This window comes from Dendrobates tinctorius, unplaced genomic scaffold (assembly GCF_039654945.1).
Source record: "Dendrobates tinctorius isolate UK_male_01 unplaced genomic scaffold, ASM3965494v1 ptg000022l, whole genome shotgun sequence".
Lineage (NCBI taxonomy): Eukaryota > Metazoa > Chordata > Amphibia > Anura > Dendrobatidae > Dendrobates > Dendrobates tinctorius.
Window position 1 is genome coordinate 22,771,655 of NW_027361690.1, and position 24,532 is coordinate 22,796,186.

At 42.2% G+C, this 24,532-nt stretch overlaps 1 protein-coding gene across 2 annotated transcripts in view; it reads right to left on the reverse strand.

Moving 5' to 3' along the window:
• The window catches only part of ATP8B4 (ATPase phospholipid transporting 8B4 (putative)), a 355,883-nt gene that overhangs the window by 323,599 nt on the left and 7,752 nt on the right, over positions 1-24,532 (reverse strand). For both annotated transcript variants that reach the window (XM_073568472.1, XM_073568473.1), the window contains exons 2-3: positions 21,065-21,134; positions 15,222-15,289 (exon numbers count right to left, since the gene is read on the reverse strand). In XM_073568472.1, coding sequence (XP_073424573.1) covers positions 15,222-15,249 — 28 coding nt within the window. In that variant the 5' untranslated portion in view covers positions 15,250-15,289; positions 21,065-21,134. The remainder of the gene's footprint in view (positions 1-15,221; positions 15,290-21,064; positions 21,135-24,532) is intronic.

Below are 24,532 nucleotides of genomic sequence, written 5' to 3' on the forward strand. Positions count from 1 at the left end.
TTGCCTTGGCGCGGCGGGGTGGCTCAATTGAATTGATCAATTTTTTTGCTAAATATCTCATTTTGAATACAGTTAGATGTTATGTGCAAATGCACTTTATGTTATGCGTTCTGACCTTGGCAACGCTGGCTTCTCTTTTCTTTTTTTGTACATTGGTATGTGGCTGACCACCACTGTTGCCGTGCGCGCTGGGTTGTGTTCGCCATTTTTTCTGTGTTCACTGTGATGGATCTAGGCTGCTGTGCACACATACACAGCAGCCCCACCCTGCCCCAAGCTTTATTTAATTGTGCACCTGTATCTGAACCTGCATTGCCCTTCATCTATGCTTGCTGGTCAGGCAATGTGTGGAGGCTAAACCTGACACGTCTGCATTCAGACCTGGTTGGCCTTCATCCGCACTTGCCTTTTCTGGCATCATGGGAGCGATCCAGAAATGCTCAGGTACGGATTGCATTTAAAGTGGTCTTGCTTTTAATGTATCTAGGAGGCCGTAATGGCACAGTGTTTATTAAAAACGTAGAGTAGGACCCCCCACATGAGATTGCCTTGGCGCGGCGGGGTGGCTCAATTGAATTGATCAATTTTTTTGCTAAATATCTCATTTTAAATACAGTTAGATGTTATGTGCAAATGCACTTTATGTTATGCGTTCTGACCTTGGCAACGCTGGCTTCTCTTTTCTTTCAAAGCAAACCAAATCCATTTAATATGGGACACAAATACACAGGCTAAATGGAAGATCTGCGATTCACAAAACGTAAAGATCTTCTAACCTCAGATCTCTCAGAAGGACGTGGAACACTCGTGACATGTACATTTTGGCAAGCTGCAGGCTAGTTTTATTTAGGTCTCTGTGTCAGGAGTGACTGTCCTTAGAATGGTACCTAGCGGCCATCTGCAGCTCAAGACTAACTCCATTATGAGCTCTAGCAAAAAAAACAGGTGGCCGTCCAAGGGTAGGCCCGGTCCGTGGCGCAGTGGGTCCGCAATGGACATGCGTGACATACACAAAGGAAATAAACATGTATCTAACAAAACATAATCCTGCTAATTTAGACACTGTTCATATGTTCAGGTTTTAAATACATTAGACAGGGACTGCTTCAATACGGGTTACCTTGACGAGGTGGAGCAGCTTGGCATACATTTTTTTGCAAAAAAAACGCATCGACTAAATACCCTGTATTTGTTGTTACCTTTTATCAGCACTTGCTGACTATTGTCATATGTCTTACTGCAAGGTATTTCTGCACATTTGTCATTCTGTGCTTTTTATTTCGGTCAGTGGGTGGTGTGAACATTGTTAAACTGACTTGTTCACATTTGTGCATGTCACATGTGTTTTTAATCTAACAAAACATGTATAATTGCAATAATTTTCTGGTGAGAAAAATACTTAATTTTCTGGAACATTTTCAAGAGTGCCAATACTTTCAGCAATGACTGTAGATGTGTGCACCATAAACTTATTGTCGGCTGATGGGTAACAGGTAGTTGTAGACCTTTGACAATGCCTTCTATGATGGCATAGGAAGCTTCAGCGTATCTATTGGTGAGTTCATGCGGAGGTTTTTTTAAAGGAGGTGTTGGAGCAGAAACTGAGTTGAAATGCTCCAAATCCATCTCCAACATAAAGAGGGCCTGCTCAGTTTCTGCTACGAAAACCCAGCAAAGAGACTCTGTGTGCATTTACTCAGAGGATTTATTCACATGGAGCATTTTTTTGGCGGGTTTTGGAACAGGAACTCTTAAAGAAAAATGAGGCATTAAAAATAACTAATAAATATGTTTTGATTGGAGTTTCTGGTCTGAAAAAAAAAAAAAAAAAAATCAGGACAAAAAAAAAAAAAACCCCTCAGTGGTGAATACACCCCGAAACAAAGTAATACAACTCAGATGATTGACAAAAACACCGCTCTTAGACCTTAAAGCAAAAAAATGAATGACAATAGCAGAAAAATACATGCATCATACACAATGAGACACTACCTTTTGGTACCACTTTTATCTTCATGGTCTTTCCTTTAAAGTTTGATAATGGGACAGAGCTCAGTCATAAATGTCCTAAGTTGTGATACTTTAAAATGCTCAAAACCAGTAAAATAAGCGATGAGAAGGACACCGACTGCACTCTCCTCTGCATTCATTAGCGCACATCTTCCCCAATGACCACATACCGTACGTGATCTCACTATTACCTGACAGTCACAAGGTGCGCGAGCCTCACACCTTGCTTGGTAACATCTGAATTATTAATGTTGTGATTAATATACAGGAACAGATAGCACAGAACGACACTGAAGCTGTGGACAAACGTCTTCACTCCAGCAAGAATGATCCTACCACTTATACCCTTACATGGACTTACACCACTGCTCAGCTCACGCGAAGAAGGATTTATACGCTGGAATGAAACTTAACAGACGTTTCCTCCATTTACATTTCAGAATTCCTCATGTTAATGTTGCTCTTTTTACATCTTTGCTGTTCCTCCAGTATAGAAATGTAATGGAGAATTGTGTCTGCCACTCTCATAAATGCTTATTCGCAGACCCATCTATGGGGACTTTAATACAAGGCATGCCATGAAGTCTATGCAGTGTCATCACGTTTGCCCAGCTGACCGGTTGAAATTACATTTAGAGCGGAGACGATAAGCTGAGAGCCCTTCACATAACAACATTTCCAGCTAATCAAAATAGTAAATCAGCTTACGCTGAAATCGTGCTACACTAAGTAATATGGAAACTACTGACCCCGTCCAACAGGAAGAACGTGACTTGTAACAATGTACAGATTCACACAGTGCCCGTAGCTAGCGGTGCGCAACACACAGAAGATGTATGGTAACTACCATAGCAGGAAACCTCATGCCGAGGGGCCACGAGGCAATAAAGTACTGGAATACAATGGCGGCCAATATAGATGGCTGGAAGTCCAACAGGTCTATTATTATGTTACTAGTGGTTATAAAGGGTGAAACATGAACATTAAAAGTAGAAAACCGCCATCTATGAAATATTCTTAAGTCCTTAAGGATCGGGCGATTTTCAGTTTTTTACGCTTTTGGATTTTCCCAACCCTTATTCCAAGAGCCATAACGTCTTTAGTTTGCCGTCAAAGCTATATGGGCTTGTTTGCTTGAAGGACAAGTTGCACTTTTGAAAAAAATCCAATTTGGGGAAAATAGAAAAAAAAAAAAAAGTGCAATTCAGCAATTTTTTTTTTTTTAATAATAGCCTTTATTTCACAGTAAAACTGAACTGATAATACAATTATCCAGACCAGTATGGTTGCACAGATACCAAACAAGCATAGTTTTTGTTTTATATAAAAGTGGTGAACAAAAAATTACAAAAATGGTAAAGAAAAAAGAAAATTTGCTTATGTCACCACTTTTCCAGATCAGTAATGTTTTTAATTTTTCGGGATATGTGGCTGTCTGACGGCATGTTTTATGCGCCCTGAGTCAATGCCTTTATTGATAGCTTTTTGAGGTAGATACAATGTTTTGATCGCCTGTTATTATACTTCACTGTGTTGTTGCAGCAGCAGAAAAAAAAGCAATTGTCTTTTTAATTTTCTCTTGTAGCAATGTTTCCCAATCTGATTACTTTATTTCAAATTTTACGAATGCAGAAATGTCAAATGTGTATTTTTTAAATTGCTTTTATTTCTTAATTATTTTTAATTTGATTTTTTTTTTAAACTTTTTTTTCTGTTTAAATTGTTCACTGCATTTGTTACCCTTTTATAGGACTTGAATCTGACGTCCGATGCCACAGCATTGCTACATATACAGTGGGTACGGAAAGTATTCAGACCCCTTTAAATTTTTCACCCTTTTTTGAATTTACCAAATGGCTGCAAATAAACAAGGTTCATTTTTTTCTCATTAATGTACACTCTGAGTGAAAAAGCAGAAACGTAGAAATTTTGAAATTTTTGAAAATGTATTAAAAAAGAAAAACTGAAATATCACATGGTCATAAGTATTCAGACCCTTTGCTCAGTATTGAGTAGAAGCACCTTTTGAGCTAGTACAGCCATGAGTCTTCTTGGGAAAGATACAACAAGGTTTTCACACCTGGATTTGGGGATCTTATGCTATTCTTCCTTGCAGATCCACTCCAGTTCCATCAGGTTGGATGGTGAACAGCCATTTTCAGGTCTCTCCAGAGATGCTCAATTGGGTTTAGGTCAGGGCTCTGGTTGGGCCAGTCAAGAATGATCAGAGTTGTTCTGAAGCCACTCCTTTGTTATTTTAGCTGTGTGCTTAAGGTCATTGTCTTGTTGGAAGGTGAACCTTCGGCCAAGTCTGAGATCCAGAGCACTCGAAGAGGTTTTCATCTAGGATATCTCTGTACTTGGCCGCATTCACGTTTCCTTCAATTGCAACCAGCCGTCCTGTCCCTGCAGCTGAAAAACACCCCCATAGCATGATGCGGCCACCACGTTTCACTGTTAGGATTGTATTGGGCAGGTGATGAGCAGTGCCTGGTTTTCTCCACACACACCGCTTAGAACTTTTTGGTGATAATTCTATCAGATCAGAGGATCTTATTTCTCATAGTCTGGGAGTCCTTTATGTGTTTTTAGCAAACTCTATGAGGGTTTTCATATGTCTGGCACTGAGGAGAGGCTTCCGTCGGACAACTCTGCCATAAAGGACTGACTGGTGGAGGGCTGCAGAGATAGTTGACTTGGTGTAACTTTCTCGCATCTCCCTACTGCACCTGTGGAGCTCAGCCACAGTGATCTCGGGATTCTTCTTTACCTCTCTCACCAAGGCTCTTCTCTCACGATTGCTGTTTGGCTGGATGGCCAGGTCTAGGAAGACTTCTGTTGGTCCCAAATTTCTTCCATTTAAGGATTATGGAGGCCACTGTGCTCTTAGGAACCTTGAGCACTGCAGAAATTCTTTTATAATCTTGACCAGTTCCTTTGACCTCATGATTCTCATTTGGCCTGACATGCACTGTGAGCTGTGAGGTGGGTGCCTTTACAAATCAAGTCCTATCAGTTTAATTAAACATAGCTGGACTCCAATGAAGGAGTAGAACCATCTCAAGGAGGATCACAAGGAAATGGACAGCATGTGACTTAAATATGAGTGTCTGAGCAAAGGGTCTGAATACTTATGACCATGTGATATTTCAGTTTTTCTTTTTTAATAAATTTGCAAAAATGTCTACATTTCTGGTTTCTCTCAGTCAAGATGTGGCTCAGAGTGTACATTAATGAGAAGAAAATGAACTTTTTTGAATTTACCAAATGGCTGCAATGAAACAGAGTGAAAACTTTAAAGGGGTCTGAATACTTTCCGTACACACTGTAGTAAAAAAAAAAAAATCAGTCTCCTATGAACATCAGCCACAGGCTGGCATTCACAGGAGTACATTGTTGACAGGCACAGGGGTCTTCAGCAGAGCCCTGGCTGTGAAAACAACCCATTGGCGTCCAACAATTACTTTGCAGGCATGTTGACGAGTGGTTAGGACAGTGCACCCCCCCCCCCGCCCCCCTGGCGTGCTGTAAATGTTGCGGTCACAGATTGGCGGTGGCATTTAACATATGCAGCTGTTACAGGCAGATGATGGCTGAAATATTTAATAATACTTCAGTTATTATTGGTCGGGAAAGATGAAGCCTCGCATATATTTACCCTTTAAAAACATATGATATACTATGTACATCATGTCTTTAAAGGAAACCTGTCAGAATTTTTTTTTTTCCCCGATATAAGATACGGCCAATGCTTTTCAGGGCTATATACAGTACAGCATTCTATAATACTGTAGATAAGCCACCAGTCCGAAGTGAAAGATGAGAAAAATAAGTTTTATTATACTCACCCGGGGGGGGGGGGCGGTCTGGTCCGAATGGTGTCACAGATCCTGGTCTGGCGCCTCCCATCTTCTTGCGATGCCACCCTCCTGCTTGCTTCATGGCTCCCCGCCATTGCACTTCTGCGCAGGCATACTTATCTTCCCTGTTGAGGGCAGAGCAACAGTACTGTAGTGCGCAGGCGTTGGGCCTTTCTGACCTTTCCCAAGTCCTGCGCACTGCAGCACTTTACTCTGCCCTCAACAGGGAAGATAAGTATGCCTGCGCAGGAGAGCGATAACAGGGAGCGATAAAGGAACAGAAGGGCGGCATCGCAAGAAGATGGGAGGCACCCGGGTGAGTATAATAAGAAAAATAAGTTTTATCTTTCAGGTCGGACCGGGGGTTTATCTACAGCTGTAGATAAGCCCTGAAAGGCAGTGGCCGTGTCTTATGTCAGCCAAAACAGGTGACAGGTTTGATTTAAGTGGTAAATATACATGTAAACAAAAAAAAAAAAATCTAATATATAAACAAAATAATATTATATATTGTAGAGATCCACCATATGAGTGGACGGGGATTTACTCGCTTGGCCGGTCTTTGAGGCATACGCGGGGACACTCCGAGTTAAACAGTTCATTCGGTTTATTAGACAACAGCATAAACCGCTCTTCATGAACATAATAGCGTGTAGCTTCCAGTACAACATCGGCTAAACATGCAGCGTTACCACATAAAGTATACAAATTCTCTTACTGACCCCAGTCAGCGATACTCACAGTTCATCCCTCACGGGATATCAGGGAAGCGGCCACACTGGAATCACTGTTCCAGACAGTGCCTTGCTCACTAGGCAATCTACAGTTGCAGACCCACAGCGGGGCAGTAGCTCCCCTACACAGAGCCGTCACAGACTCTACCAGGTTCGGGCCTTTCCATGTGCTCTCCCAGGAAGTTCAGTCCCAGACACTTCCAACACACAGGCCTTCCGTGGCATTGCACTCTGACCACTTAAGATCAAACACATAATCCCCCTGTGACCAGACCTCAGACACACTATATAGTACATGACTACACCCACAAGTGAGGTATGGATAACATGGTCATGACCTCACTACAGGTCCTATTTCATACAGCCACACATATACAGGCCTTATCTTGAGCATTCAGACACACGCCCACATGCATATTCGGCGCAGCATTTACAGCGCCCCCTAGCTTTAACAGAGGTTACCGTACCAGAATATACACTGCTCAAAAAACTAAAGGGAACACTTAAACAGAATATAACTCCAAGTAAATCAAACTTCTGTGACATCAAACTGTCCACTTAGGAAGCAACACTGATTGACTATCAATTTCACATGCTGTTGTGCAAATGGAATAGACAACAGATGGAAACTACTGGCAATTATCAAGACACCTTCAATAAAGGAGTGGTTCTGCAGGTGGGGACCACAGACCACATCTCAGTACCAATGCTTTCTGGCTGATGCTTTGGTCACTTTTGAATGTTGGTTGTGCTTTCACACTCGTGGTAGCATGAGACGGACTCTACAACCCACACAAGTGGCTCAGGTAGTGCAGCTCATCCAGGATGGCACATCAATGCGAGCTGTGGCAAGAAGGTTTGTGGTGTCTGTCAGTGTAGTGTCCAGAGGCTGGAGGCACTACCAGGAGACAGGTCAGTACACCAGGAGACGTGGAAGGGGCCGTAGGAGGGCAACAACCCAGCAGCAGGACCGCTAACTCAGCCTTTGTACAAGGAGGAACACTGCCAGAGCTCTGCAAAATGACCTCCAGCAGGCCACAAATGTGCATGTGTCTGCACAAACAGCTAGAAACCGACTCCATGAGGATGGTCTGAGTGCCCGACGTCCATAGATGGGGGTTGTGCTCACAGCCAAACACCATGAGGCCCTCCAAAGAAATGCCACCCCACACCATTACTGACCCACTGCCAAACCGGTCATGCTGAAGGATGTTGCAGGCAGCAGATCACTCTCCACAGCGTCTCCAGACTCTGTCACGTCTGTCACATGTGCTCAGTGTGAACTTGCTTTCATCTGTGAAGGGCACAGGGTGCCAGTGGTTAAATTGCCAGTCTGGTGGTCTGTGGCTAATGCCAAGCATCCTGCATGGTGTTGGGCTGTGAGCACAACCACTATCTGTGGATGTCAGGCACTCAGACCATCTTCATGGAGTCGGTTTCTAACCATTTGTGCAGACACATGCACATTTGTGGCCTGCTGGAGGTTGTTGGAGGCAGGTTGTTTCATCAGGTAAAATAAAAAAAGATTTGACAGACTCTGAATAGTCAAAAATTGTTAATCTTAGAGGGATGTATAAGGAGGTGGCAGGGACCCTCACGTGCCTCCTCTCTCCTGGATGCTGTTCGCATGCGGCACCTCACTGTTTACTAATGTTCATATACTGTGATGTCATGTATTATAATGTGAATATACGGTTTATAGGTTTAGGGCTATAATAGGACATAGTGTAATATAGAAGATAGGGGAGCACATTAGTGATAGAGAACAGCATAGAATAGAGTAGGAGATAGGCAGAACAGGGGTTAAGTGAATTGGAGGGGCAGCATAGAGCAGGGAAGTATAGTCAGAATACTTCTTGATTAGAGCAGAAGCCTGGGAAGCCTGCCCAAGGGCAGGTTGTGTGAGCAGTAGTGAAGTAGAGTGTTGCAAGCCATGGAGATGAAGCTGTTGCTGCAGTACAGGGCCCCAGGCGAAGATCAGTGCCAACGGGCACCAGCTGGACAGGATTATCCCCAGACAGGATCCAGGGTATAAGATCACGGCGGGAGCAGCTGAGATAGTGTTCCCGGCACCTCTCCCCATTGGAGCCGGACAAGGGGCTGATAAAGAGAGCTGGTGACAGGAAAGACACAGACGGGACACGGACTGTCCAAGGATATAGTTGAGCTTGCCGGGAAAGGGAAGCAAATGGAGAAGACAGAGCCTGTCAGGATGGCAGGGACAGATATGAAGATGACTCTGTGCTTGCCGTGTGCTGCCTATGTGATGAAAGTACTGCTGACCAGTAAAGTTGTGTTGTTTGAAAAGACTTGTGACTCTGAAATATTTTGTGAAGCCGGAGTGACAGAGACTGAAGGGACTCCAGCAACTGAAGAGAGCACTGTGCTGCACACATCACACACACACAAAAAAGAAACTGTGTATTTCCTCTGTGAGGCGCCAGGGTGTGGGAACACTACAGCTCGTTGCCACGACTACCACCCTGGCCGCCTTTCAGATGCAGCACTTTTGAAATTGATAACATTTTGGCGCCGTAATTACGCAACCATCAAAGGTTTTTTTGTTTCAAGTATTTAACAGGGTTGCAAAAAACGTGTTGAAAAAAAGACGCACATTAACTGCCAAAGATTTGAGAAAATCAAAAGTGAATAAACCAGGAACCCATTATCCAACATTGCTGCCATATTCCAAGAACTGCAACCTCCCTGGGGCCCCCGAAGTACAACATGTTCAGTGCTCAGAGACATGGTCTAGGTAAGGAAGGCGGAAACCTGACCAAAACTGAACAGGACACATAAGATGAAATGTCAAGACCGGGCCAATAAATATATGAAGACAGATTTTTCAAACGTTTATGGACTGATGGGATGACAGTAATTCTTCATGGACCAGATGGATGAGCCCATGGCTGCATCATTAATGGTCACAGACCTCCGCTTCGACTCGTATGCCAGCCAGGTGAAGGTGGGGTAATGCAATGGGCTGGTATTATTAAACATGAGCTAGTAGGACCTTTTTGTGTTGAAATCAATTCCCGAACCTACAGTTTTCAGAAGACCCTTTTTCAAGCAGTGGCACAGGAAAAATTCTGAATCTTTCAAGAAAACCATAGGTTTTCTTCAGGACAAAGGGCCATCACATGCATTAAAGTCTCCACTGCTTGGCTGCCAGTAAAGGTCCTAAACATGAAAGAATATTGACATGGTTCCTTCCTCACCTGACCTAAACCCTATTGAGAACTTGTAGGCTCTTCTTAACACCTTACTGACATCAGGGAGTCAGGAGTGGGAATATGTAGTGAGTTCACGGGCATAAACCCGCCCCAGGCCACACTCGGCAGGTAACACACAGCCAGGATCTTCCTCTAAAAGCCAAGGGTGGAGCAGAGCTGACTGTTAGGCTGTGTTCACACACAGCGTTTTTTAGCGGTTTTCACTATAAAACCGCTAAAAATAAGGTGCACAGTCATTTCTATGCATTTTGCACTTTTTGTGCACATTGACGCGTTTTTTTACCGCGAAAAAACCGCATCGCGGTAAAAACCGCAGCATGCACATTAATTTTGCGTTTTTTTCCGCGGTTTAGGCTTCTCCCATGCTTTTAGAAACTGCTGCGGTAAAAAACGCATCAAAAACGCATCAAAACTGCGCAAAAAACGCACAAAAACCGCCGCGGAAAAATAGGTGCGGTTTCTGGGAAGGGATTCAGGTTTTTGTGCAGAAATTTCTTGCAACGTGTGCACATACCCTTAAATGGGTTGTCCAGGCTTTTCACATAATCTCAGTGCATATCTGGGCTGCAGAATTGTGACAATAAGTAATTTACCTTCTGTCACCAGTTTGCAGGGTTTCATAGATATCTTCAGATGCTTCTGAGCAGAACGTCCAAGGGGGGTGTGTGTGTTCTGGCATTGAAATGAGAACTGGTCGTTTCCTCCTACTCTACTAAAAACCTGCCCTCTATAGGAACAACCCCACCCTCCACAGCAACAGGCACTCCCCGTCCACATGAACAAGCCCTCCTCACACAGTAACAAATCCTCCCCCTCTAGCAGCCTCAGTGCAGAGAGCAGAACCACCCAGCTGCTCCTCCCCCAGACACACACTGAACAGTGATCTATGGAAAGTGAAACTAGTGAGGAGGAAACGATCAGTTCTCATTTCAATGCCAGAACACCCCCCCTTTGGACATTCTTCTTAGAAGCATCTGAAGATATCTACAAAACCCTGCAAACTGGTGACAGAAGGTAAATTACTTATTGTCAACATTCTGCAGCCCAGATATGCACTGAAATTATGTGAAAAGCCCGGACAACCCCTTTAACCTGTCAAATGCCGCTGTCAATCTCCGATAGCGGTTTTCACTGCAGTATCACTGCAATTGTACAGACAAGAAGAAATCATATAGGCAGGTCATATTTACCACATTAACACAAGCTCTGATATGGCTATGAGAACAGAAAAAAAAAAATATAAAAGCTATGGCTCCTGGAAGAAAGGGAGGAAAAAAAAATGAAAGCACATAACCAAAAATTCACCATGTCAGAAAAAGGTTAAATTAGATATTTACACTGCAGAAAAACAGTACACCTCTATGAGCAGTGTTCGGAAGACTATGGTTGGTGTTTGAACATCAACAGATTAAAGGGTACATCCGGGACTTTACAAAAAAACAAAAAATGTACCTAAGCACTAACAGGCAGATAATTGCAACAAACCTGCTAGTTGTGAACAGCGCCATTCTTCCTCAGCATTGAGCGGTCACATAGCACTCCTGCCAGGAATTCAGCAGCCTCTGCTGACGCAACGGGATGTGACTTCCAAGGTCATTATGACTGACAGCTGACTCCCCCAGTTAGGCAGCGAGGATCCAGCTGTCAATCAGAATGACCTCGGAAGTCCCGCATCGTTTACAGAGTGACCGGAAAAGAAGCCTCCGCTCTGTAGACATGACATCAGCAGAGGCTTCCGAATCCCTGGCAGAGGCGGTCTGTGACTGCTCTTTGCCGGGGTAAAACGGCACCATGGACAACACTCAGACAAGTAGCAAATACCTGCCTGTTAGTGCTTAGATACATTTTTTTTTTGCTTTTTTGTAACGAGACCTTAGTGAATGTTAAATTTTTCCTTTGCTATCAAATAAGGTCTTCCCTATAGTGCCGCAGTTTGTAAATTGAACATTTTACATTATAGAAAAGGAAAGAAGGTCTCCAGGGATGAAAAGCAGGAATTCAATCATATGGGGTAAAAAAAAAACTTCACTTTTAATTAGTCCAATGTCAAAATACAGCAGAGACATCCACGAGACAAACCGACGCGTTTCAGCAAGAAGCCTTAATCATGGTGTGTAGCATGTTGTGGTATATATCCTGCCTCAGTACAAAAACAGGTGTAGACAAGTATTCAGTGATCACTTAAATTTTAACTTTATAGTGACTGACAAAAAAGAAAGCTGTATATATCACAGTAAATAAGCAGTAAACCGCATGTAATACACAGTTATACAGACAAAGACAAGAAAAATAAAAACAGGTGTAATATAACATTCAACGAAAAAAACTAAATTATATTGCAATGTTAAATCATGACTGGAGTTCACACCAGAAGGAACTCTGGTCTGCAATTTAAAAATCCAAAGATTGAAGATTTTCCTTATGAAATCTCCTCCTCTTTTGGGTTTAAATACTCTTGATGCAACAAAATTTGAGTGATTTTATATTGCCTTGGTGATTATGACAAAAATGTTTGGAGACAGCTAAGTATTAAGGGCTGCGGAGTTGACTGCATCAGAAAAATGTCTCCTCACATGCTTTTGAAGCGGTCCGATAGTGCAGCCTATGTACTGCAGGCAAGACTCCATACAGTCAACAAGGTAAATCAACCAGGTAGTACTACAATTAATGAAAACTATTAATAGAGAACTGTTGATTAGTGATATCGGATTTGAACTTGTTTGTTATTTTCTGCATGGCCACATGCTTTACAAGAAGTACCATATGTCCGCATTTAAAAAAAAAAAAAAACACCTTATGAGAAAGCCATGTAGGTTAAGAAAAATGTTGATAACCTTAAAAAAAAAAAAAAAAACTAGGTGATAAAGTATTACCTAGAGTAGGAGATTTTCTAGCCATAAATCTAATATCTGTTTACTTGAGAACCTCAGAAAGCTTGTGATCTTCGTTTAGTATTGGTAAATATTTACATATAATATTGGGACCTGCAGTACGTCAGCATTGCCCAAGCCAGTCAGCGCAACACATCTCCTTTTCGTCGAGCATCACTAACTACAGCAATTGGAGGTGCATACAGAAACAGCACAGCAAACGGCTACATGAACAAAAGGAGATGTGTGCAGAAAATATATTGTAAACTAAATGTAAAAGGTTCAGTTTACAAACTGCAGCATTATAGGGAAGGACAAGGAGACCTTATTTGATAGCAAAGGAAAAATGTAACATTCAGTAAGGGTATGTGCACACGTTGCAGATTACCCTGCAGATTTTTTCACGTGGATTTTGCTAAATCCGCAGGTAAAATTACCTGCCTTTTACCTGCGGATTTAGTGCAGATTTCAAATGGGTTTTTACACCTGCGGATTCCTATGATGGAAGAGGTGTAAAAACGGAATCCGCACAAAGAATTGACCCAACGTGGGTACATACCCTAAGGTCTCGTCCAGACGTCAAGAACAGAACAGCTACCCCCTTAGAATATAAGATCAGGTGTTGGCCAAAGGGAAACATGTTTAGATCTGAATCATGGATCAAACTCGTCCAATCAAATCAATGTGAGAGAAAGGACAGAACATAGATGCCACACAGTTTTTTTTGCGTACGGCTGGGGTTACATGACACGTGTCACATGACCACAATTCCCACATATGTCATGCGACCGAAACATCTGTGCGACTTGCTGTCAAGCGACTATTTTAGAGTTGTGATTTTATGTAAAAATAAAATGCCATGTTGCAGGCAAATTGCACACAAGCTACAGTCGCATGTGATTTGCAGTGAAGTCTATGGCAAGTGAGTTGTGCGCGACCTGCATTCGGCTATGCTTTTCTTTACAGTCAAACAAATATTATGCAAGAAAAAAAAAAAAACAGACTTTTGGCCTGGTCTGATGAATGGACACTTATGGCAACGCAACCATATACTTTGGGTAAAGCAGACTCTACTGCAACTAAAAGTTAGAACATTTTAATCAACACCATTTAAAAAAACTTATTTTTTCCCTAACTGAAAAGTTAACAATTCCGAAAATATATTTCAAAGGCGTCCACCGCTGCTAAACACCATTCTGTTAATAAAGTTCAGTTCTTTAGACCCAGGAGGGGTCCGAGTGTTTCAATAAAAAAAAATTACCCTAAAATATTACGACCAAGTGAAACTGACATTTCAGGTAATCTGCAACTAATATGTATAAATGATCAGGTTTTAGCCTAGAAACATGAAAAATAACTCAGAAGTAGTGCCGAGCGAGCGTGCATGGATAAGGTGTTAGCTGAGCATGCTCGAGTGCTAATAGAACATCTTCGGCGTGCTCTAATACTATGTTTGACTCGTCGTGGCTGTTTGACAGCCGCAACACAGGTGTTGTGGATGTCGAACAGCAGCGACACATGAAGCCATGGTGAATCAAACATAGTATTAGAGCAGGGTTCCCAAAGTCCAGTCCTCAAGGTCCACCTACAGATCATGTTTTCAGGATTTCTTTAGAATTGCTCAGGTGATAATTGCTTCACCTGTGCAATAAAAAGGAAATCCTGAAAACATGATCTGTTGGTGGGCCTTGAGGACTGGAGTTGGGGAACCCTGTATTAGAGCACGCCGAAGATGCTCTATTAGCACTCGAGCATGCTCAGCTAACACCTTATCCAAGCACGCTTGCTCGGCACTACTCAAAAGATATAATCAAAAGTTATGATTTCACTATAATGACGTTTTCAAGAGTCACTTTTGCCACCTTGTGTTGAAGTAGCACCTTAGGATCGTTTGTTAAAACTCTGCCTTAGGCTGGACCTCTGTAATCTTTCCTAAATATATTATATTAGTCCTGAGAGTGTAAGACCCCTTTGAAAAGAGGAAAGATGACACCCAGTTGTCAATTCATCCATAAATATCTAGACGTAACAGTGTATCGGTATAAAGCAGAGTAACAATGAAAGATGTCCTGGAATTGTTTGATAAAGAATCAAGCATTTCATACAACCGGCATGTCAGGAGGGGAGTCAGGTCTTCCCTCAACACTAAATGGTAGCACAGTCAGTGTATTGCACTTAGGTTAAGGGTACTTTCTGTTATGGTGCTCAGCAGCGGTACCATGCACAGCCACCAGTGTGGAGGAGTCAAACATAGCCGCCCCTTCATCCCGCTGATGGATTAACTTTCAGGAGAATGGAAGAATTGATAGCTTATAGACCATTAATGTTTTACACCTCAAAAAACATTGAATAACATGGGAGAAGCATTAACTTGCAACGTTGGTCAATTTAGAAGAAATGATCCTAAATTTTGCACACATGTACGGGTCATGTACCCCTAACGGTGTAACTGGCAGAATGTAAATAAATTATTTTACAGGTAAAAAAAAATCAAAACAAAAAAAAGTTACCTACCAAGCATTTTCTTCTTATTACAAATCATAGTAGAGTCTGGTCAACTCCCCACAAAGCTACGGTCCAACCTGAAAGATAATATAAACGTACATTAACAAAGTCTTAGATATACAGCGCTGTGACAATAGGAACACCAGACACAGGAAAAAGCAAACTCGGAAATTTTGGTGTACTGCAAAAAATACACAGAAATCGATGTATTGATCTGCACTTTTTTGTTAACCCTACTCCCAGCGCTCATATGATTTGGAACATGCATGATGAAAAGTTTGAAGTATCTGTAAGAAATCCCCCAGAGAAGAAAGAATGCCACTTACAAGGATATAGATCCCCAGTCTACGCGACGGCCCCTGGTATGGTGTGGTAGTCACAATCACAGGCAGCGGCTCCCTGACATAGGACAGTCAGGAGGACGTGGCACGGCCGTATTATAGATAGTGCTCACTTTTAATCACCTAAGCAAAGCTCATTTCTTCACTTGCTACAAAGCCACAAGTGTCTGTATGACTGATACGATCCCTTGGCTTCCAGTTTTACCAAAGTGACCACAAACCAACAAAGGAAGCTAAAACTGAACAAGGATTTGGTCACTGACACTTCACCATATGCCTGTTTACACCGTCCTGACTGTGTGGTTAGAGATCTCAACTGAGCGTAACCAACCAAGGATGCATGAGAAAGAGCAGAAGAGCTTCCTGTGTCTTTCCTAGCAATATACTTACCTTCAAACATGACTCATTTGTGGGAAACTGAAGTTTCGTTTACCAATACGGGAGTTATGAGAAGGCATTCAAAGTAATGTAGGGCATGAAAAATAAATGAGAGTTTAAGGCGAACTACAAGATGGTCATCAGGCCAAGCAGTGTAAGTGACAGCGAGCCCGTGAATAATACATGCAGGCAACGACAGGTGTTACAGGGAATAGACTCCACAGAGAAACACCTTTTCTTTTCACTGAATTTCTTTGGAAATTATAGAATTACATGGAGAGTTGTTTTGTGTCTCGGAGAGAGGGTGTGTGCACACAACATTTTTTTCATGCGGAAATAAAGCGGGACCACTACGGAAAAGAGATCAGAAAACGCTCAAAAGAATGGACATATTAGGGTCTATGGAAAAAATATTTGCTATTTGTACATTTAGGTTTTTAAGTGTTTTTTAACCACTTCAAGTTTCCAAAAATGTCAGGCGGTGTGAGCAGATCATTCTTCAGGCGTTGTCAGTTTGGAAGATGCTCTATACCTACAATACAAGTCAGTTGGAAGGCTAAAATGATGCCCAGGACGTCTTTGGGAGCATTTAACAAGAAAAAAAAAAAAAAAAAAAAAATACATTTTACTCATTGCGTAATGGACTTAAAAGTTTGAGCAACTCTTCAAAAAAAGACAAATATGAGCAAAAAAAATTTTCTTGAAGAAAAAAAAAAAAAAAAAAGCCAGTGCGCTTAAACCCCAATATTACCAAAATAACAACTGCTTCATTTAAAATAACTAAACCCGGCTCAAGTTTTCGCAGAGAAAGAGCTGTTTTTAAAACTAGGGAATGTACTAGGCCACGTGCTGATTATTGTACAATACTGATATTGAGAGGGGACAAAAAAAAAAAAAAAAAAAAACTTTAAATGCACAAAAATTTTAACAAAAAAATAAATGCTTCAATTCATGCTCTCACTTTTCTTTTTCTACCACTGCTTCTTGGATACAGGAATACGTTCTTCATCAGGCTCAAAAACACGTTTGCTCTCAGGAACACCCATGAGAATAGTAATAGATCTCGCTTACAATAAGTGGCATATTATTGGCACTAAACATTGCCTAACAACTTACCCCAATCCCTGAAGATGAGAATCCTAATGTGGATGCTAATTGGAAGCAAGATAAACTAATACATTGAAGTTTAATGCAAATAATTGATCTGCATTTTAATTAGCCGCCTTCAGCATCAACTAAATCCATACCCCAGACCGGGCTATACTTCTTAGTTTAGTATGTATGGGGTCAATAACAAACCTTTAAGGGAATCTGTCACCAGCTTATCGCTACTCTGCCTGAGAGCAGAATGGTGTAAAGGCAAAGAAACTGATTCCAACAATATATCTCTTATGGTGTTGCTTGATGCAGTTTTAATTAACCCCTTCATGACCGGAGGTATTTTCGGTTTTGCATTTTCATTTCTTGCTCCCCTCCTTCCCAGAGCCATAACTTTTTTATTTTTCTGTCAATATGTTCATGTGAGGGCTTGTTTTTTGCAGGACGAGTTTTTGAACAACACCATTGGTTTTACCATGTTGTGTACTAGAAAACGGGAAAAAGATTCCAAGTGCGGTGAAATCGCAAAAAAAAGTGCAATCCCACACTTGTTTTTTGTTTGGCTTTTTTACAAGGTTAACTAATTGCTAAAACTGACCTGCCACTATGATTCTCCAGGTCATTACAAGTTCATAGACACCAAACATGTCTAGGTTCTTTTTTATCTAGGGGATGAAAACAAAATTCCAAAATTTGCTACAAAAAAAAAAAAACAAAAAAAAACCAAGAAGCTGCCACAACCCAATCGGCTCTGCTACATAGAGGCGATGATCAGATCACCTCTATACAATAGAATTACTCATTTGCAATGAGCGCCGACCACTATGTGGCACTCCCAGCAAGCTGGCAGTGACAACCATAGAGGTCTCTGGGAGACCTCCAGTTGTCATGCCAACAAACCACTGGCCCGCAATCACGTGACAGGGATCACCGATGGGCGGATTTCCGGCCGGATGGTTAAATGTGTTTGACAGCGGCATTTAACGGCTTAATAGTCGGGGGGTGGATCGTGATTCCACCCGTGGCTATTCCGAGCACATGTCAGTTGTTCAAAACAGCTGATATGTCTCGGGAAAGATGTGGGCTCAGCGCCGAAGCCCTCATAAAAGGGAAGGAGTCCAACATCCGCGTAAATTTACGCCAAACGTCGGAAAGGGGTTAAAAAAAAAAATTATTTTCTCTGTTGCAGGCTAACCAGTTCTCTAAATGCTGAGCTCTGTATAATGCCACCCACACCACTGAGTACACTGCATAAGCAGAAAGCTGTCAGTCTGTGGTGTGTCAGGATTATGCAGGGCTCATGAATATGGAGGACTATGTGGCAGCAGGTTTACTTGTCCTCTAGTGATACTATCTTGTTAATAAAAAGTGATTTTATCAAAACTACAGCAAGCAGACCAGTAAGTGACACATCACTGGAATCAGGTTCTCTATACATTATACTGATCTCAAATTAGGGTGGCAAAAACTTGGGGACAGATTCCTTTTAAAGAGTGTGAGATACTGAAAGAAGTGTTTGGGGATTGCTGTTTTTCCCCTAAGATCCCTCTCATATGCACATTATGCTCCCTGATATATAGATCTCATCCAGGAAAGCAGTGTGAGGCATAAGGAATCCAGGAAAGCTTGATCTACCTAGTAAAGTAGAGTTTGCTAATGACCTTAATAATTCTGCTTTTCCTGCCTGACCTTCCCTTCTTACCCTAGTTTTTTCTGTAGCCCTCAAGTGTATCAAGAAGGTGAGCTTATTTATTACTGGGTTCAGAAAGACGTACAGTGAGTGCACTTGAGTTGGAGAAGAACACTGAATGGACAGATTCATCAAGACTGGCATTGATGAGGAGGCGTGCTGGAGTCAAACGATTCCTAAGGAGGCATACACAATCAGGTGAACCCACCACAAATCATACTCCAGCCCCTACTAGAGTAAGATTTGTGGCGTAGTGAATGCCGCCATTTGCAACTAACTTGACGAGTGGTGGTGACCAAACCCCTGTCCCTCCTCAGCTCCGACCATTGTGACAAAGCTCCAAGAAACTTGGCTGAAAATATCAAAAAGTCGCAAAATGTTGTCGTAACTCCGAGATGCAATAAAATTTTGTGAATTTTCTAAGCTTTTACGCCAGAATGCTGTGGTGAAAGCTTTGAAACATCAGGCCCATTGTGTCAGTCCAAGGTCCTCTGCAATTTAGGATTGCTAATCTCCAACTGGTCCCACTGGTGTAAAGACGACGTCCATTTTGCTTCCTTTACAGCCAGTTGGTTGTAAACCCCATGTACAGTCAGGGAAGCTAGAGCCCAGCTAGTGCTCAGCCGAGCAGGGGTTAATCTGTGCTTTATGTAAAGGCTTTGCCTTTATTCTGCACACCAACAATAAAGAACAGAAGTCGTGTTTGTAACCATCTTCTGGGTCAGGGTCTCTGACTATAATGTCCCCATTGTGCCTCCCACTACTCTGCTCATCTTCTACAGCAGATAATAATGATTGCCATCAACATATGACATAAGGAGAAGATATTGTGATACAAGGGTTTATATGTGGAAAAGTGACACGGAGCTCCTTGGAGAGCGGGAGAGAGTCCGGCACCCACTGCCCACACACAGATGACAGCGTTCCCTGTGCCGATGGTTTCTACAAAGCTAATAATCCATAGGTGTGGATGAAGTCATCAGGACTCTCACTGTCTCTTCCAGGAGTTCTGCCTCAATTCTTATTTTCAAATGCTTCAAACCATACTGGTATATACATTTATATGATGCAACTTAGCGTCTCTCTCTCCTGTGCTTCTCTTAGAGATCCAAAATCCATTTAAAAGAGTCAATTTAAAATGAAACTGTCATGATGTAAAAGCAAAGATCCCGATTCCAGTAATGTGTCACTTACTGGGCTGCTTGCTGCAGTTTTGATTATATGCAATTTTCTCTGCGGCACATCTACTAGTTCTCTGAATGCGGAGCTCTGTATAACCCCACCCACAGCTCTGATTGAGCTTTCTATGTACACCTTGTATTGGCATAAAGCAACCAATCAGAGGGGGGGTGAAGCTATACAGAGCTCATTAATATGGAGAACTACCTGGCAGCAGGTTTACTAGTCCTCTGTTAGTAATTTCCTGCTGATAAAACGGTGATTTTATAAAAACTACAGAAAGCAGTCCAGTAAGTGACAAATCGCTGGATTTAGGGTCTCCGTCTCTACATATGCTCTCAGATTATATGGCAAAAACTTGGTGACAGATTCACTTTAAAGCCTATTTGTTGTTATAGTTTTTAATTTTTATCAGTAATGTAACTGTCTGTCTTCACTGAATACAGATTTTACCTGAGAATTTTGATAACTGATCAATTTTGGCAGGGAGAAAAAAAAGCAGATCTGTGATAAGACATATTACAAAATTCCCTACTTTCATGTGGAATATTTATTAATTAAATAAAAATCAACGACGGTTACTCTTTAAAAGGAATCTGTCACCGGAAGTTGGCGGGCTATGTAAATGCCCTGTGTCCGGTACGATGGGCGGTGTTTCTTCTTTTTCTCCACCCCATCCGTGGCCCCCGTCCACGATCTTTTCCGGAATTAGAGTTGTTCTCCTCCATAGTTCGCACGTGCGCAAAGCAATCTTGCCTCGTGCACGCGCAGTATGCTTTGCCCAACTGCGGGCAAAGCCGAAAATCATTACTGCGCATGCTCTATGTACCAGAACACAGCTAAATACTTTCGGGACATAGTGTACCGGCGCATGCGCAGTAATGATTTTCAGCTTTGCCCGCAGTTGGGCAAAGCATACCGCGCGTGCACGAGGCAAGATTGCGTTGCGCACTTGCAAACTATGGAGGAGAACTACTCTAATTCCGGAAAAGATCGCGGACGGGGGCCACGGACTGGACACAGGGCATTTACATAGCCGCCAACTTCCGGTGACAGATTCCCTTTAAGAAATATAATGATGGCATAAGCAGCATAAACACATATTGAACAAATCAAACCTGCTCTAAATACTCCATTTACGATTCTGACAATAACAGTGCCATTACCTGACACATCTCCATGAAGATGGATCCTATTTCTTAACGTCCCAGTGAAGATATTGGAAGTTCACAGCAGCTGAAACACAAGAGACAACATAACTACACTGCTATTAGTGGCATCTATAAACCTGAGCAATGACCTTGGCTCAAACACAAAAACATTGCGAATGTTCTATTATATACAGATACTCTATATTTATGTAATCACTTTATGCGGTCATGGCCAAAAGTGTTGGCACCCTTGAAATTGCTCCAGAAAATAAAGTATTTCTCACAGAAAATTATCGCAATTAAACTTTTCGTCATACACAAAAAAGGCAAATTAGATTTCATTTCACCCAAAACCCGAAAAATAGGCAGGAAAAAAATTGTTGCTACCCTCACCTTAATATTTTGTTGCACACCCTTTGGAATATGTAACTGCAATCAATCACTTCCTATAACCATCAACAATCTTCTTACACGTCTCAACTGTAATTTTGGACCACTTTTCTCCCAACCGCAATTTTAAGATCTCTCCACGGGTTTTCAACGTGATAAAAATCCAGACTCATTGCTGGCCACGTCAGAACTCTCCAACGCTTTGTTTTCATCCATTTCTGGGTGCTTCTTGAAGTATGTTTGGGGTCATTCTCCTTTGAACCTCCAGCATATTTGACTGTAGGTACTGTGTTCCTTCCTTTGTAGGCCTCATTCCGTTTTCGTTACCCAGGAAAACTATGTGCTTTACCAAACAGTTCTATCTTGGTCTTATCAGTCCACAAGACACCTTCCCAGAATGATTTTGGCTTACTAACGTACAGTTTGGTAAACAGCAGTCTAACTATTTTAGATCTCTGTTAGCAGTGGGGTCCTCCTGGGTCTTCTGGCATAGTGTTTCATTTCATTCAAAAGTCAACAATGATGCACCTTGAGCCTGAACAACAGCTTAAATCCCTTTGGAACTTAATTGGGGCTACTTATCCACCCTCCAGACGATCCTGCATTGCAACTTTTCATCATTTTTTCTCTGCCATCCACGTCTAAGGAGATTAGCTACAGTGCCACGGGTTGTAAACTTCTTGAATATGTTGCGCACCATGGACTAAGGAGCATCAAGATCTCTGGAAATGGACTTGTAAACCTTGAGATTGTTGATATTGCTAATTTTGGTTCTCAAGTCCTCAGACAATTCTCTTCTCCTCTTTCTGTTCTCCATGCTTAGTGTAGCAGACACAGACAAGCAATGCAAAGATTGAGTCAACTTCTCCCCTTTTTATCTGGTTTTAGGTGTGATTTTCATATTGCCCACACCTGTTACTTGCCACAAGCGAGTTTGAACGAGCATAAGATGCTTGAAACAAAATTGTTTACCCACAATTTTGGAAAGGCACCAACAATTTTGTCCAGCTCATTTTTGGGGTTGTGTGTGAAATTATGTCCAATTTGCCTTTTTTTCTCTGTTTATTTGTGTTGTTCTAATACACACAAAAGAAATAAACAGGTGTATAACAAAAAATGTGTAATTCTCAGGGAGCAATTTCAAAGGTGCCAACACTTTTGGCCATGACTGTATACACATACTGATATACAATATGTGGACAAATCTCTGTACATGTATTTAAGATTTCCTACCCTGGAAGTTTATTCCAGTGATTTTACTCAAGTGTGTGAGAATGATTCTGCAGAAAAACATCACCACGTGAAAAAATATCAGATGATTCGTATCACATGCTGCAATAAGGTTTAAGGATTTAACTGATGCAAGTTCAATGTTTTTCTTTGTTGGCAACATTACAATTGTCACAAACATCCGACCATGCATGACTGTCTGCTAGGGTCCCGAGATCGCTTGCCATGGTGCCTCCCAAGAGAAACCATTGCGTGCAGAGCTACATGTTGCCAGTACTACTCAGGAGACACCATCTGGGGTCTTGTTTGCAGGAAAAAGGACACCTGCGTTACACAAGCTCTTTCCTCACAGGCTCAGGATACAGAGAAAGCTGCAATGATGCCTAAATTAGGCAATACTGCAATTCATGATTTATGGAGGGAGTAATGGCGACTAAGAAAGGTTTATACATGCTAAGCATCTGGGAAACGCCTGTCTATAAGGCTGAATCTAAACATCCGTGTGTCATTGTCCCAGTACGGACCAGCCACGAGTTGCCGGACCCGAACTTGAACTTATATATGCCTGTCAAGTTGGAGTCAGGACACCGCGGCTGCTACATATGGATGTGAGAATGCAGCTTAGGCCACTTTCACACTTCAGGCTTTCGGTATCCGGCATGGTGCGGCGAAAAACCGGACTGCCGGATCCGGTGCCTGTTACGACCAGATCCGGCTTTTTCCCCGTACTGTATCATTGCTGCCGCATTGCGCCAGATAGCAATGCGGCGCGTCCGTTTTTTTCCGGATCTGGAGAAAATAGCCGGTCCGGTGTCTGGAAAAAACGTTGCATGCAACGTTTTTTCCTAACGCTGGACCGGTTTTTCGCACTGCGCATGCCCGGAAACCTTCTCTGCCTGTAATATATCCGGCAGAAAGAAGGATCCGGTCTCTGCGTTTGAGGCCAGATCCGGTACTCCGGTTTTTCGCCGCACCATGCCGGATACCGAAAGCCTGAAGTGTAAAAGCGGCCTTAGGGTAAATATCATAATACATTCATACCCTTTATAGACAACTGGACAACCCCTTATTAACCGCTAAAATGCTGCACATAAAATAAAAAACATATACTCTCCTCTCAGACCAGCCAAGCAAAACAGAGAAGGCTGCAACCAGTCAGCGGCCACTGATTGACTGCAGTGGTCCCATGACATATTTATATCACCTGACCACTGGGATGCACAGTGCCGACATCGGAGAAGAGGCACCGGACCGGGAGGTGAGTTTATTGGGAGGGAGGGTGAGTATTTGTTTTTTTACTATTTAACGTGAGGCACTTTGACAGTTCTGAAGCGTTTGTACAATTTGCCTCTAAATTATGGGATTTAGGTCCCTGTGACCCTAAAATGCTTGAACACATTGTGAACATGCTGGACTTTTTGCAATGACTGCAACCTACTGTGACGGCAACGAATACATTTCATGTGTGGTCAATTTGTGCGTTTAGTACCTTAATTTAATTGAAGCATAGTCCATTTAGCAGATCGCATACTTGTGGTCACGTGGCTGCCCGCTCTTGCTGGCAACACTGGAGAATCCTGACAGCGTGTTCTTCTCTCATATGGCTCTTTTGATTTAGCAAACATGAAATGTGTCATTTAACTAACACTACATGACTGGGGGCTCAAAGTAAAGCAATAATAGCTGTGTCTAGACGGAAATTCTGGCTTTGACACAGCTGATGTGCCACTGCTATATCACAGTATAATAGAGGTGTGTGGGGCTGCATTGCCTCCAAATGCCTGACTTTTTGCAAGTTGCAATAAGTTCATTCATCACGAAACTAAAAATGTAAAGGCTTCGTTCAGACGGCCATTGTAAAGC